The sequence below is a fragment of the Esox lucius genome, chromosome 15 (genome assembly GCF_011004845.1).
Source record: "Esox lucius isolate fEsoLuc1 chromosome 15, fEsoLuc1.pri, whole genome shotgun sequence".
NCBI classification, from domain to species: Eukaryota; Metazoa; Chordata; class Actinopteri; order Esociformes; family Esocidae; genus Esox; species Esox lucius.
The window spans coordinates 31,201,309-31,217,706 of NC_047583.1; the positions used below are offsets into that span (position 1 = coordinate 31,201,309).

The following is a 16,398-nucleotide window of genomic DNA, read 5'->3' on the forward strand; positions in this document are numbered from 1 at the left end:
GATGCAGTAGAAGAAGAGAAAGAGAGAAAGCAGGGGGATGACAGAGACAGTCAGACAGAAAGAGCACTGGTGAGTAAGAGAAAGAGGGAGAGAAACCAAGAGAGAGAAAGCATATGGGAGAAGGGTGGAGAGACAAACAATTATAAAGAAATAGAGAGACAGAGAAAGATAACACAAAAATAGTGGGGAGCCATTGCACCAGCATTTCCACATCTAAAAAGATGAAGGGATGATTTTGACCTCTAGGCTGGAATGATGAAGAGAAGGAGGAGACACAATCCACCTGACAAGTGTTGGGGATATAGCATTAACAAAAACTCAGGTGTAGCACAAACCATGGTCCAGGACCTGGGCCTGGGTCTTTCTTACATTACCTTCTCACCCCAAAAACACCACATGATATACACATCTGCAAAGAGCACTTCTGTTTCCACCAGATTGAGTGGATGACCTGGTTCATTCACCAAAGCACAACTTTGGTGAATTCCTAATTCAGTCTTACCTCTGCACCTTTCTGGAAACTCTTCCTGGACCAAACATTAGGCTTCCTGAACATCCTACCTGCAATCTGACACCCATGTTGAAACATACATTCCACTATCTTGACAGAGCTTAATTTCCTCCAGGTGGAAGGCCTCTACTGTCTGTGTTATGTGTAAACTGAACAACTTCACTCCCTCCCCCCACTGACACAGTTGGCAACATGTTTTGGCACATTTGTTTACTTGATGTTGGCCCATTACCACAAGCTCAACCTCGACAAGACGCAAGAGCTGCTATTCCTGTCCACTCTGCATGGTGATTAACGAACTCCATGGTGTATCACTCGTAGAGTGACCTACAACAGCACAGTGCCATTCTCTGCAAACATCTAGAGGAGCTTCTTCAGGTTAATGCTCTGAAACATCTGGAATATAAAAGAGAGGATGTCACACGTTCAAATTCAGGCTCTTGTCATCTCACGTCTGAACTACTGCAACTCATAGTTGGATGGACAACTTATCCAGAATACTACAGCCCATTTGGTGTTTAAACTTTCCAAGTTGCACACCAGTTGTAGCTTGTACTAAAAGATCAAGGCACTTGCATACGGATACCGGTGAACTGCAGCTTGCTTCCTTCAGGCAATATTCAACTACTGCAACTCACAGAGAACAACCTTAGAATCAAAGCTCTATATTTGGACTCCAAATGTCATATCAGAACACAGAATCTTATTTATTTTTAATTAGGTCAGAGATCCATATTGGCCATTACCAAAGAACTCCATGCAAGGTCAAAGAGCCAACTACATTTGGTCTTCATTAACCAAACGTTCATCCCACTCAGCGGAATCCATTTGCTTATCAAAGCTTCCAATATTTCAACTGTAATCTTCTTCTCTCCCTTTTCTTTCTGCCAAACAAACAACCCTGTGCTGATCTCTCCCTGTCTTCTACCCCATCCTCTTCTCCATTAACCAACCTTCAGGCTTCCTGCACTATGGCAGGCCGTCTTAACCCCAGCTGGCCCTACCAGCAGGGGGGCAACCACCATCTTGGCTTACAGTCTGGGGTTGGCCCTGCAAAATGCTCAGCACAACGTAAATCTGCGGGGAGGCTAGCAACAAACTTGGAACATGATCAGGGTCTGACTTGCCCCTCAGCTCACCCTCCATGTTTCCTGCACAGTGGGCCAGTTTAATAACCCTGGTCCACAGCCAGCAAGCTCAACACAACCACAGTATGACTGGGAGGTAGGGCTGGGAATTGCCACAGACCTCACAATACTATATTGTGAAGATATTTGCTGTACAACATGATGTGTAGTGCGATTCTCACAATTCTATATGTATCGCAATTCAACTTCCAAGTCATCTCAGCAAGGAGAGCTGCTCCCTTCACCTACCTGCCTGTTGCACCCATCCAGTTGGTTCCCATGATAAAAAGATTCTTTCTTTGACTCTATCTCACGGTCTCGAAACAGTAACTGCCACTGGATGACGCAATTACGAAAACTCAAAAAAACTCCTAAAGGATCAGTCCGGCTGTATGGTTTACCTGGATGCTGCACTCCCAAGTAAATCATATAGGTTTTACACTCATTTGGAAAGCATTACAACTTTTTACTTTTCGTGCACATGCACGCACACATTGAAACTGACAAACACACTCCCAATTTAGCACCAGTGCCTTCAAATACAATTTGACTTCTGACTTCCACTGATCATTGATCCGTGAAGTGTCTACTCAGCTGTGGGAACGTATCCACAGAGGCAAGGCAGAACAAGAAAGGGGAGGCTGGGTTTGACATGATGACCTATTAAGCCAATGATTGTAAACACTTAGACCTGCAAATACTTCAATCCTCTGCCAGTGGATGTATAAAAGCAAATCAGAGGGTACATCCATCCACACTATCTTTAAACATTAATGTCAAATTATTTTTGATTGACATGATCTGAGATTCTTCTCTTCTCCTTTTTTGCTACGATAATGAGTGTTGGCAACAGTGATTTTTGTACTTCACTAGATTGAAGAGATAAAGAGGTAAATCATGGATGAGTTATATGGAGAGGTTATACCAAAATGGTAAGGCAGTGTGCATTGGGAGTCGGGGATTAGATAGTGAAAGAGATCACTGATACTAGTGTTACTGAAAAGATGAACAAGTAAATATTCAGCAGGGTTGGCTGACAATATTTGGAGATAACAAACAGCAGAGCATTCACAAGTGCTGGCACAAACTTGATACTGGACGCGTACTGAATGCTTAACAAGGATCTGAATCATGTTAATTACACCTCTTATGTCACTCACAAACAAAAAAAACATGCCGTCAAGATTTCCACTGAAATTGAGTCTGTGTATCCTCTGGCCTCTGGCCAAGCACACTCATTTCCCTGCCCTTCATGTTTTCTTCAACTAAAACCATTACACTCTGAACTTTCTCCAGTGCACGTGCATTGAAATGTATAGTATCCAGGTACTATGTAACCCAAAATTGGAGTGAAACTCCTGAGGTTTTGAGAAGACAAATGCGTTCCATAAAAAAAAAATATCAGCAGAAGAAACACGTCAGGGGTGAAAAACACTTGTGAAGCATGGCAGCAGCATGGGAAACATTCACTCTCAAAAGACGCTTTGGAGTGCCTCTGTCAAGTGAGACCAGGAACTTTGATCCAAATGGCACCCTAGAGAACTTGAGTCAAAAGTGATGCACTATGCTGGAAAGTGTGCCATTTGGGACCCACATTTGTAATAGCAGGCAGCCGAGGCTCTAAAGCTTCACTGAAAGAGCTCTTGCCATGGTTGACCTATTTGGCCATTTTCACACTTGAAGACATAAAGACTACAGTACACATGCAATGTGCCCCCCCCTTCCACATCCATTGCCCATTGCACACACAGTCCAATGGTGAAATAGATAGGCTGTACTCACGGCACATTTCCCCTTCATCGTCACCGAGTGGGCAGTCCGTCCTGAAGTCACACAGCTGACTGAGACGAACCCCCGAGCCCTGGTCACAGTGATACTGGCCCTGCAGGGTAATGTTGTGGAATTGGGAGGGATCTGAAAGCACAGAGAGAGAAAGACACAAGTCGGTCAACAGAGACCCATGAATCATTGTCCAAATGATGTGGTTAGCTGTGTGAGTCTCCTATGGAAATCTCTTGCTATGTACCATTTATAACCAAAATGTGGTTTTAATGACTTTAATTAGTCATGTCACCACCCTGCTAGAAAAAAAAACCTTCATGACAAAGCATCATTAGTGCATGTTCAAGGCTTTTGTTTTTGCAGTTGTAAGCTGTCACATAATATTATAATTTAAAGTCCTTGATATTCTATGAACAAGCACAGTAACATTGAAAAAAATGTGGAGGAGATTCTGACATGTACTTCATATAATACTGTACAGAAGCTATCAAACTCTAGTCAAGAACCATTTGACTACAATGACAAAGCAGAAACGGAACATTTTAGCCTTGGGCTGTCAAATTCATATTCAATATAAAACATTGGAATGCAAAAAAGCTATATTTGAATATTAGGATTAATGTCTGACTGTCGCATTTTGTAGTTATGTTTTCTAAAATCATCAAGCCTTGTTAGTCACATTCGTACTCGTATTCATTCCGAATAAGTCTTTAGGTTTTCATTTGCCAACCAGGTTGGGCTTAAATTGTTCATTCTACTGCTGCTGTTATCAACTCATCAAAGGAAATTGTTGCGAGCGAGTGTTTTGACAGATTCATGCAGCTAAGATTGTATCAATATAACTTGGGCAACAAAGCCAACGGATGCTTTGCTTGAAGATCGAGCCTCATTTGATTTGCGCAGGGTAAAACATTGCATTCATGTGAATGTCTGGTAATAATGACGTGGTATCAAGGCAGTGTATGGAGCAACAAAGTTTATGATATACATTACACTACACCTATATAGATTCTGTTGCTTCAATTAATAATCCTGCTGTTTCAGGGATGTTTCTGCACAGTATTAAATGCAAACTGTGGTAGTGTACTTTAGGTTTACAAAAACCTCTAAAGTTTGTAAAGATACTAAATGCTTGTCTTGATATAAACTAATGTAATGTTTCTAAATGTCTCTCTTGATATAACCTAGTGAAAAATGTATCTTTTGATCAACTTTATCATGACATTAAACTGACTGTAGCATTTGCATAGAGAGACAGGAAAAAGAACACAATTTGCCTAAACAATTGCCTGAATGTTTTAGGCTTAGCTGCCACAAAGAGTTAGCGTTTCAGAAAAACATATGATGTTACCATGATACAGTACTATTGCCATAGATATGGAGCATTGAAATAGATTTTCATATCTATGCAAATTGAAGAATGGCAGCTTTGTCAGATAGACCTGGTTTGCATTCCAAATTGAATCATTGTTTCTGACCAGATCCCACAGGAAAGAGGGTGACATCTGGCATGTACGCCTGTAAAAACTGTAAACTTGCTCCAAGTCATCTAAAGCCGAAAGATCAGGGAAAAAGTAGAGAAAAAGTAATAGCCCTTACTAACACAGAACTGGGATTCTGTGGTCAACTCTACTCAACTGTATATTTGTGCTGCAGTTAAAATGGAACCCTACTATAAATGCTTTCAGATAAGCTGTTGGTATAAAGTAGTGCACTAAACAGAATAAGGTGCCATTTGCAAGAGAACCTTATTATTTTCCTCCAACTATTAAGACAGTAAAGCATATCTGCACATAATGACTTCCTTCACACTGACCTTCAATTATGTTCAGTAAAACATATCTCAGCGGTAACTGCTAAGGTGCTGAATGAATGAAAACAGCTTTTGTTTTTCCCGTCCCCTTTTGTGCTAGGTCTACTCCTCCCAGTGCTTGAATATAATGTTTAATTCACAATGTATAGAAGTAAAAAGGTTGAATCTTTTTATTGCTTCACCTCTTTTTGTACCTCACCTGGAGTGTTAATTAAAAGAATGACAATCTTAGGCAAACATATAATAGAGAAAATGCTGTAGAAGGTTCAGAATTCCAATTTGACCCCCCCCCCTCCTCCAACACCAACACAAATGAGAACTTGATGGATGCTGAATTCATTTAAAACAATTCCAGTGACTTATGAAAAATGAAAGTTTCATTCATTTGACAAATTATTTTTTCAAAGGAACTTGGCACTTAATATTACAATTCATACATAAACCATTTCAAATCAATTATTGGTAGTAATCTTTGTAGTTACTGAAGCATTTCATCAAATTCATACTACCTTTATGTCATTATACCAGGTAAGTATGCTAAGAACAGTATAAATGAATGAGACTAAGCTGTTTCTTTAACTGAGTTAAGTGTCTTCCTTAAGGAAAGCCCCCATTTTGACTTGGGGATTAGAACCAGCAACCTTTCATTTACTGGTCGATTGGTCTTGACCACCAGATAAATCCTGTATATATGTTTATACATGGACCTCCCAAGGTGCAGCTTGTGGGCGGGGCCAGAGAAACAGACAAAAAAGCAGATGTGTAGGGGAGACAGAATGTAGTGAACAGCCAGGCTACCCCACCTTTCCTGTGGGACCTTCCACCTGTCCTGGTAACCTTCCACATATCTGTGGCTTGACACAATCTGGTCTTGGAGATCTACATTAAATTCCTCAGCTCGTATGGCTTGGTTTTTGCTCTTACATGCACTGTCAACTGCTGGACCTTATACAGACAGGTGTGTGCCTTTCTAATCACATCCTATCACTTAAATGTACAAGGGGACTCCAGTCAGTGGAAACAGGATGCACCTTAACTACATTTTAAGTGTTGTTGCAAAGGGTCAGAAAACTGGTTTTAAGAACTGTGGTGTTATTTCAGTAAAAAAAAAAATTTAAATATTAAGACAATTCTAAAAACCTGTTTTTGCTTGGTCTTTATGTGATATTGTGTGCTGTGACGCTGTAACGTAACAACATATTGAAAAATTTAAAGGGTGTAATTCAGATTTGGATCAAATGGCTGCACACTCAGCAGCTATCCAGAAAAATGAGGAGCTGATATTCTTTATACACTAGCCTAAGAGGGCAGTTATTCCTCTTAGTGGCTTGATAAAGAACACAATGGCTGGAGATGGTAGAGGGATCAGAAACCATAATTCTTTTACAGCATCAGTAACTATACATGATTTGAAAATAAACATAGATTTTGTGATTTAGTTAGTAAAAGAATACCACATAAAATGTCACTAAATTAAATGATACTTCTTTAAATTAAATAAAAATGATTCAGCATATGCGTTATGGCAAAATACAATCTGTAATATAATTGTAATCAAAGAGCAATTCCCAACCAAATACAAAAAACTGTTAGTAAAATGACATCTCAGTACAATCCACCCCCCCAAAAAAAATATGGTGATAGATATTAAGAATACCCATTAAGACCCAGCTAAGCCTATCGTAAATTTTTCCGTTTAAGCAGACTGTGTTGAGTTCAGCTCACAAAGCAGAAACAAGACAATGAACTGTTTGCAGTCGGCCAGTCTTAATCATGCTTGTCAGACTCTATAAACAGGTGGGCGCTGCAGGATGAATTGCCTAAGGGAGTCACTGGGGTTTGCTATCCCAATAGCCCAGGGGTGAGGAATTCTCTATACGGGGAGAAAAATGCAAAAAAGGTGACAGTAGAGGGCACTGTGGCTGCCAAACTACTGATGAACGTCCACATGGAGAGGATTCAGTCTACATTCTGTCAACGATCTCTACAAATGTTTTTTAAGACATGTAGTTATTTACTGCAGTAACAACCTTTACCAGCTAGCTGGCTGTGTTGAATAGGGCGGACTGTAGAGTTAGTCATATTAGAGGCCCCTAATCCCAACAAGCCAAACTGGCTATATGGAAATTAATAATATCAGAACACCCAATTCTGTTATCAACAATGTCATTACATACACATATCAATTTCTGATTTAAATTCCATCCATACGAATAGATAACCAGTTATGGCTTGAATGAAATTGGAATAATAACCACCCGATAAAAAAAAGTCTGGTTAAAATGATATATAACCCAGCTTCCAAAAAAGTTGGGATGCTGTGTACATTTTAATAAAAACAGAATGCATTGATGTGCAAATCATTAAAACCCTATATTCAAAAGAAAATAGTACAAAGACAATATATGACATTTTGAAACTGAGACATTTTATTGTTTTTGGAAAAACATATGGTCACTTTAAATTTGATGCCAGCATGGCGTTTCAAAAAAGTTGTGACAGAAGCAACAAAAGCTTTGGGGATCTCATCATCTACGGTACAAAATATTACTAAAAGATTCACAGAATCCAGAGAAATCGCTGTATGCAAGGGAAAGGCCGAAAACCAATATTGGATGGCCGTGATCTTCGGGCCCTCAGGCGGCACTGCATTAAAAACAGACATTATTCTGTAGTGGAAATTACTGCATGGGCTCAGTAACACTTCTGAAAACCATTGCCTGTGAACACAGTACGTCGCTGCATCCACAAATGCAAGTTTAAACTCTACCATGCAAAAAAGAAACCACATACAGTGCTCAAAAAAATTAAGGGGAAACTGAAATCACATGAACGAAATATATAAAAGATCAAAATCTTTACTGCACATTGTGTAAATCGTTGAGAATAAAATTAAGTAACAACGGTCAATGGAAACCAAAAGATAGAAAGCTGGATTCAAACTCACACCAAAAATCTAAGTAAACAATTTAAATCAGGGGCTGTTCCAACTTGCGTGAATTTCATCGTGGCAACTCATAATGTGACACAGTCAGTAGTGTGTATGGCCCCACGTGCCTGTATGCACTCCTGACAATGTCTGGGCATGCTCCTGATGAGACGACGGATGGTGTACTGGGTGATCCCCTCCCAGACCTGGATCAGGGCATCAGTGAGCTCCTGGAGAGCCTGTGGCGCTAGTTAGCAGTGTCGGATGCACAGATACTTTGACTTTTGCACTATTTCTTGTTTAAAGGACCTTTGTATAGACATGTACAGTAAACACAAAGAAACAGCCATCTCTTGCCATTGCTTCCCATTGTAACGGTCCCTGCCTGAGGGGACCATTCCACTTCATGTTTTCTGTTTGTCCTTGTCTTGACCTTGTATGGTCTTTCCTGTTCTTGTTTAGGTTAATCAGTATATTCCTTTGACCTGTGTTTTGCCCTCAACTGTTTATGTTCTCCTCGTTAGTCTGTGTATTTAGTTTAGCCATTTTCTCCCTGTCACTGTTGGTCATTGTGCGTCTGTGCTTGTCATGTTGTCTGAACTCCTGAACCCCTGAATTACGTAGTGCCCGGGCACTCTGTTTTGTTGTCGTTGCCTTTGAGGTTATTAAAAGGAAACTCCTCAAACCTCTGCGCCTGCCTCCACCTCTCTTTATGAAACGTGACACCCATAATATTTTCCTGAACTAATGGCCATTTTCCACTGCATGGTACCGGTTCAACTACCTGCCTATAGCCTTGTGGAATCTGAGCATTAACAATGACAATATGTACGTTTCATTGGAAGTGAATGTGCTTAGATAATGAGAACAACAGAAACTCTTTGTTTAGATTATCTCTCTGTAGGTTGTGCTCTAATGACCATAGGAATTTTAACAGTGACCATCTGGGCAATACGTACTTTCAGCTCCCTCCAAAGATTTTCTATTGGGTTCAGGTATTGAGACTTGCTAGGCCACTCAAGGACCTGGCTGTGTGTTTGGGGTCGTTGTCTTGCTGGAAGACCCAGCCACGAACCATCTTCAATGCTCTTACTGAGGGAAGGAGGTTGTTGGCCAAGATCTCGGGATACATGGCCCCATCTATCCTCCCCTCAATACGGTGCAGTCGTCCTGTCCCCTTTGCAGAAAAGCATCCCCAAAGAATTATGTTTCCACCTCCATTCTTCATGGTTGGGATGGTGATCTTGGGGTTGTACTCATCCTTCTTCTTCCTCCAAACATGGCGAGTGGAGTTTAGACCAAAAAGCTCTATTTTTGTCTCATCAGACCACATGACCTTCTCCCATTCCTCCTCTGGATCATCCAGATGGTCATTGGCAAACTTCAGATGGGCCTGGACATGCGCTGACTTGAGCAGGGGACCCTTCATGCGCTGCAGGATTTTAATCCATGATGGCGTAGTGTGTTACTAATGGTTTTCTTTGAGACTGTGGTCCCAGTTCTCTTCAGGTCATTGACCAGGTCCTGCCGTGTAGTTCTGGGCTGATCCCTCACCTTCCTCATGATCATTGATGCCCCACGAGGTGACATCTTGCATGGAGCACCAGGCCGAGGGAGATTGAGCGTCATCTTGAACTTCTTCCATTTTCTAATAATTGCGCCAACAGTTCTTGCCTTCTCACCAAGCTGCTTGCCTAGTGTCCTGTAGCCCATCCCAGCCTTGTGCAGGTCTACATATCCCTGATTTCCTTACACAGCTCTCTCGTTTTGGCCATTGTGGAGAGGTTGGAGTCTGTTTGATTGAGTGTGTGGACTGGTGTCTTTTATACAGGTATCGAGTTCAAACAAGTGCAGTTAATACAGGTAAGTGGAGAACAGGAGGGCTTCTTAAAGAAAAACTAACAGGTCTGTGAGAGCCAGAATTCTTACTGGTTGGTAGGTGATCAAATACTTATGTCATGCAATAAAATGCAAATGTATTATTTAAAAATCATACAATGTTATACAATTTTCTGGATTTTTTTTTTATTCTATCTCTCATAGTTGAAGTGTACCTATGATAAAAATGACAGACCTCTACATGCTTTTTAAGTAGCAAAACTTGCAAAATCGGCAATGTATCAAATACTTGTTCTCCCCACTGTATAGGCTAGCTGGCAGCTAACATTACAGTGAGAAGATAATGGAACGTTCACTGAATGACATCTGTGCTCCAATAAACTTGAGCAAACTCCTCCCTCGATTTGATACGGGTTCTACGTTATTTCACCACTATACAAAACCGCCAATTTCTCACAGCCTTGACTTTAATGCTTCATGGGGGACAGTTCTTTACTGTGTTTAAACACTGCCGTGTCCATAGATGGCGCTATAGCGAATGTGAATTGCACGTAGGCAAGACAATCGCCATTTTGAAAGCTAGGAATCCCATGCTGTAATACCGTGAAAACTAGTAAGATCATTTTAGTAACTCTTGTTCAAAGTGTGTAAGGTATAAGCTATATGGTCTGAATTGGACAATAAAGTATGTGGATTTGTCACGGTACGGATGTGTCACATGTCTTTAATCCTTTACACCAGGTCCCAATCATCTCATTAGTATGTGTTTAAATGTTTCCCGTCTGCTCCCCACATTTGTCGATTGTTGTCGTCAGTTATGTGTCCTTAAGTAACTGATGAGTGCGTCTGCGTTGCTGATTAAGCTTAGCCTTTTTCTTTCTCTATGTTTTGGTTGTGTCGGTGTTTGTTTATGAAAAGGTTACTAGAATTTGATGAACTCCCGAAACACACGAAGATCAGGAATTATTGAACACCGAATCAACTACATGGGTACGGTGAGTTCTGTTCTATTATAAATAACCAGTGTTAAGTGTTAGGTTACTGAGTAAGAATGTAATGACTGTTTTGTATTAAACAAGGACTGTTTGCAATATTCTATTAACATTCAAATTCTTTAGTCAAAGTCACTGGTAGCTGAACACAAGTTCTAAACCATTGGGGGGAAAACAAGTTAGAAACTGAGCTTGAAAAAAATAATGCGTTGGCCTGAGATTAAATACCTACAGTAACCCTTGTTTCTTGGTGTCCACAAGTTTGGTTGCTTACTATTTTTGTTTCTTTGTTTATCCTCAAGTTCTGATGTTTTGTGCTTCTTTGCATATCAACAGATGAACATGTATGGTAACATCATTAGTTAACTTGTCTAAATTGTTTCTTAGGGTATCAACAAGTTAAAATGTTATACATGCTTACTACTTGTAACTTATCAACTCATGTAACGTTGGCTAAATTGTGTTTCTTTGTGTAACGTTATCCACATCGTGTGTAAATGTACCTAGACTAGCTAAACCTGCACTTGTTACAATTCTGTTACTGCGGTGTCTTTGTGTATCCACATTGTTCTCAGCTAGCCTGTGTGTCTTATGCTGCTGTTTTTTTAAACCACTTTTCTAAATATTGCTTTCAAGTGAGGACTTTCTGTATTGCTTTCAGAGGAGGACGACTCTGTGGCAGTAGTTCCACGCCTGTGGCTCAAAGGAGGCGTTTTCTACTGGCAACCATACAGCATCACTATCATCCCAGACAGGTTTGCCAGAACTTGTTCACCACCTGAAGACACCTGGTAGGCTGTCCCTTATAAGCTCATCAAGCATGCAGGTGAATTTGAAAATGTAATAATTTGAAACTTGGCATGAAAATATATTTTGTATAGGAAATGCCTACAAAACCTTAACTTTTCCTAGACATGTGAGAAACTGGACTTCCAATTTTATTTGTCCCTTTAAATGTATTTAAGGGCAAGAAGGCAGAGGTAAGAGGATGCTTCAGCTCTGCACATGAAGGTAAGAACGAACATTTTGGCAGACACTACAATTTGCGTTCTGATTGTAAAATAACCAGATATTTAGGACTGAATAATTAACTGTCCTTACTTTCAGAACATTTGGAGAAGATCAAGCAGCTGACTGAAGAGAAGGTCAAGCTGAGGGCACAGCTGGCCCTACAATCAAGTAAAAACAAGACTATAGTAACGCTAGCATCTTGTCTTCATGAAACTGCATTTGTCTGAACATGAGCCCTTTACTAAAATGCATTACTGTACAGCCTTTCTGGAATTACATGTATATGGCAGTTATTTATTTCCCTATTACAGTAGGTATAGAAAAGAATCACCCCCCCTTAATTTTTTTTAAAATAATCACATTTTGTTGCTTTGCAGCCTGAAATGAAGACCGACACAGTTTGTTTCATTCAGCTGTATTTACTCAGTGCAACTTATAACATCCAAGTGAAAGATATAACACAAACATAAAAAATAAAAATTAAATTCGATGGTGACCATTTGTGGACTGCTGTCTTCAAGTCATTCCACAGATTTTCAATGGGGTCTAAGTCCGGGCTCTGACTAGGCCATGCAAGGACATTCACCTTTTTCTCCTTCAACCACTGTGTGGTCAGTTTTGTTCTGTGTTTTGGGTCATTGTCATGTTGGAAGGTAAATCTTCTTCCCATTGACAACTTTCTGGCAGAGAACAGCAGATTTTCCTCAAGAATTTGACAGTATTTTGCCCCATATTTTTCCTTCTATCCTGACAAGTGCTCCAGTCCCTGCTGCAGAGAAACAACCCCATGCTTTACTGTAGGAATGGTGTTATTTGGATGGATCCATCTCCTGATGGAATGAAATGCTTCAGGAAAAGCTTGTTTCATGCTGAGCTAATCAAAATGACCACAGTTGAAAGTCAGTTGGCTTTGTGTGCTATTGAAGGTGAGTACCTACACCTGGTTGGGTTTACAAGTCATTTTTAGGAGGGAGGTGTTTCTTTATCCAACTCAGTGATTCTTTTTTTTGGTATTATATCTTTCACTTGGATGTTAAAAGTTGTAAATACAGCTGAATAAAACATTGTTTTTGTCAGTTTTCATTTCAGGCTGCAAAGCAACAAAATGTGATTATTTTAAAGGGGGGTGATTCTTTTCTATACCCACTGTAAGCTGTTGACATGTAATTGTGCTCTTTAGCTTCTTATAAACGTCTGACTGAATAGAATGTCCAGCTGAGGGCACAGCTGGCTCTACAATTGGGTAAAAACAACATTATAGTTGCACTAGCATGTCTTCATGAAACATTTAATTTGTCTTGAATGTCATGTAATTCTCAGTCATGTCAGACCATTTAAGTAAAATATCTGATTACTGGATTACAGGAGCCAGAAGGAAGATTCCTTCCAACCGGGATGCCACTGACGAGGAGCCAGAACTAGGTCCCCAGGTACCAGAAATGGGCAGCTTACCGTGCAGGTGGGAGAAGAACATAACGCGGTACAAGGGATCTGCCATGAATATGAATGACATCTCCAGCACAACCAATATTGCTGCTAAGCTACAGTACTCTTATTTTATACATTTTTTAATTGCTGCTATGTACTGTTATATATGATTGTATTATCCTCTTAATATATTCAAAGCTGTGTGTGAATGTTATTAATTCTGGTTGTAGTGCTATGCCACCGTTCATAAGCCTATTGCACTGATGTATCTATGATATTCAATAACTATTGATTGCTGCTAGGTCATACTTATGTATATTACTGCCATTCTAGCCCTTGGTTATTTTTTATATTGTATTGTTTATTTTGTACTTTCACATTCAAAAACTAATTTTACTATATCTGTTGCTGGACATGTTTTCTTGGACTATTTGATACAAAAAAGTATTTATATTCCTTTGCTCATTTATTTTGTATGTTTGCTTTATAATGTATGTTGTTTTTGTATGCATATTTGAAATAAATTGTTTAGATTTGGTTCAGTTCTTTGTCATTTCTGATATCACCAAAATTATTGTGAAGGATTATAGATCAAACCTAATATTGAGGCATGGGACGAGAGGGCAGGATCCAGTAGGTGAAGGCACCTAATTAAACAGAAATTGATAACAAAGGGCTGGAGTAGGGTCACAACAGGAACGGATCAGTGACATGACTTCAATGAAATAACAAACGACTAAGACCTGGCACGAACTGGGAACAAAACGAGGAATAGTACACACAGGACCTGGAGTGATACAAAAACACTGGCATGAATGAACAACACAGGGCTTAAATAACCTAATGAAAATAAAGACCAAGAGAATGAGGAACAGGTGTATTAATCTAACAAGGCACAACTATAAGCGATAACCTAGAGAACATGAATGACAGAACCCAGGACAGAGATACAGAAAACAACTAAATCAGACAAGACATGGGACAGGAGGTTACATTCCTCTGCTTTAAACAACACTTAGAAAGCATTTGGGAACTGAGCAGACCAATTGCTGTAGTTTTTACCACTCTTGCTTGATATGATTTCAGCTGCTCAACAGATCAGGGTCTCCTTTGTGTTTTTCATTTCATAATGCGCCAAATATTTTCCGACTCTTTTACTACTGAGCCATGCTGTTGTAATACATGCAGAATGTGGTGTGGCATTGTCTTGCTGAAATGAGCAAGGCCTTCCCTGAAAAAGCTGTGGTCTGGATGGCAACATATGTTGCTCCAAAACCAATATATATTGTTCAGCATTAATGGTGCTTTCACAGATATGCAAGTAACCCATGCCATGTGCACTAATGCACCCCAATTCCATCAGGGATGTTGGTTTTTGAACTGTGTGCTGATAACAAGCCGGATGGTCCTTTTCCTTTTAAACCCAGAGGATGCATTTGTCAGACCACAGGACAGCTTTCCCCTTCACTTCAGTCCATCCTAAATGAGTTTAGGCCCAGAGAGCGCAGCAACGTTTCTGGATCTTGTTTATACAGATCCAGAAACAGATTGTTTGCCTGAACAGACTTTCACAGAGTGGTGAACCCCTTCCCATCTTTACTCCTGAAAGACTCCTCTCTCTGATGGTCTTTTTATACCCAATCATGTTACTGAACTGTTGCCAATCAACCAAATTTGTTGCAAGATGTTCTACTAGGTTATGGTTTTGGTATTAGACAACTTTTCCAGTCTATTGTTGCCCCTGTCCCAGCTTTTTTGAAATGCCTTAAAGGCATCAAATTCCATGCGGGCATATATTTTTCAAGGAAAAATACACTTTTTCAGTTTCAACATTTGATATTTGTTATTGTAATGTTTTCTATTAAATTTAGGGTTTAAATTATTTGCACATCTTTGCATTTATTTATTTTTTTGGTATTTTTATTTCCATTTTACACAGTGACCCAACCTTTTTGGAAACAGTGTTGTACATTTGCCCATTATTAGCAACCATCAGTCCAATGGCACGCTGTGTTTGCAAATCCAAGTATATCAATATAAAAGGATAATTGATCATTAGAAAACATTTTGCAATTATGTTAGCACATCTGAAACTTTTGTGCTAATTAAAGAAGCAATGAAATGGTCCTTCTTTAGACTAATTCAGTATCTTCAGCATCAGTGTTTGGGGGTTCGATTACAGGCTCAAAATAGCCAGAAACAAAGAACTTTCTTCTAAAACAATTCTTGTTCTGAGAGATTAAGCCTTTTCCATTTGAAAAATTGCCAAGAAACTGAAGGTTTTGTACAACGCTGTGTACTACTCCCTTCACAGAACAATGCAAACTGTCTATAATTAGAATAGGAGGAGGTGTGGGAGGCCCCGGTGCACAACTGAGCAAGAAGAGATGGTGCTTGATTGGAGCCAATTTCCTCCTACAAAAGGAAAATGACCCAAAATACAGCTCCGAACTATGCAATAACTATTTAGGGAAGATAATCTCTGTAATGGAGTGGCGAGTACAGTCACCGGATCTCAACCCTATTGAGCTGTTTTGGGTGCTGTTTGACCGTATGGTGCATATGAAGTGCCCATCAGGCCAAACAAAATTGTGGGAGGTGCTTCAGGAAGCATTGGGTGAAATCTCTTCAGATTATCTCAACAAATTTACAACTAGAATGCCAAAGGTCTGCAAGGTTGAAAACTGCTGCAATTGGGGGTTTCTTTGACGATTATTTTTATTAAAATTAGAAATCATTATTTCTGTCCTCATCAATGACTATATTTACTATTCATTTTGCTAGATTTCCTATTTAAACTAATTTCATGTTTGTTTTCATGGAAAACAAGGACATTTCCATGTGACCCCAAACATTTGTACAGTAGTGTATGCTGTTGCTTTAGGAAGGGAAGCGTCTGGAGACAGCATTTACCACAGCACTTTTGATTCAGTATCCAATGAAAAACGTAGATGTAAGGTGTTAAA

The 16,398-nt window shown here is 39.7% G+C and overlaps 1 protein-coding gene across 1 annotated transcript in view; it reads right to left on the reverse strand.

The window, feature by feature from the left end:
- Window positions 1-16,398, reverse strand: part of alk (ALK receptor tyrosine kinase) — a 630,515-nt gene that overhangs the window by 83,782 nt on the left and 530,335 nt on the right. The window contains exon 6 of the mRNA XM_020053911.3: window positions 3,421-3,552. Coding sequence (XP_019909470.3) covers window positions 3,421-3,552 — 132 coding nt within the window. The remainder of the gene's footprint in view (window positions 1-3,420; window positions 3,553-16,398) is intronic.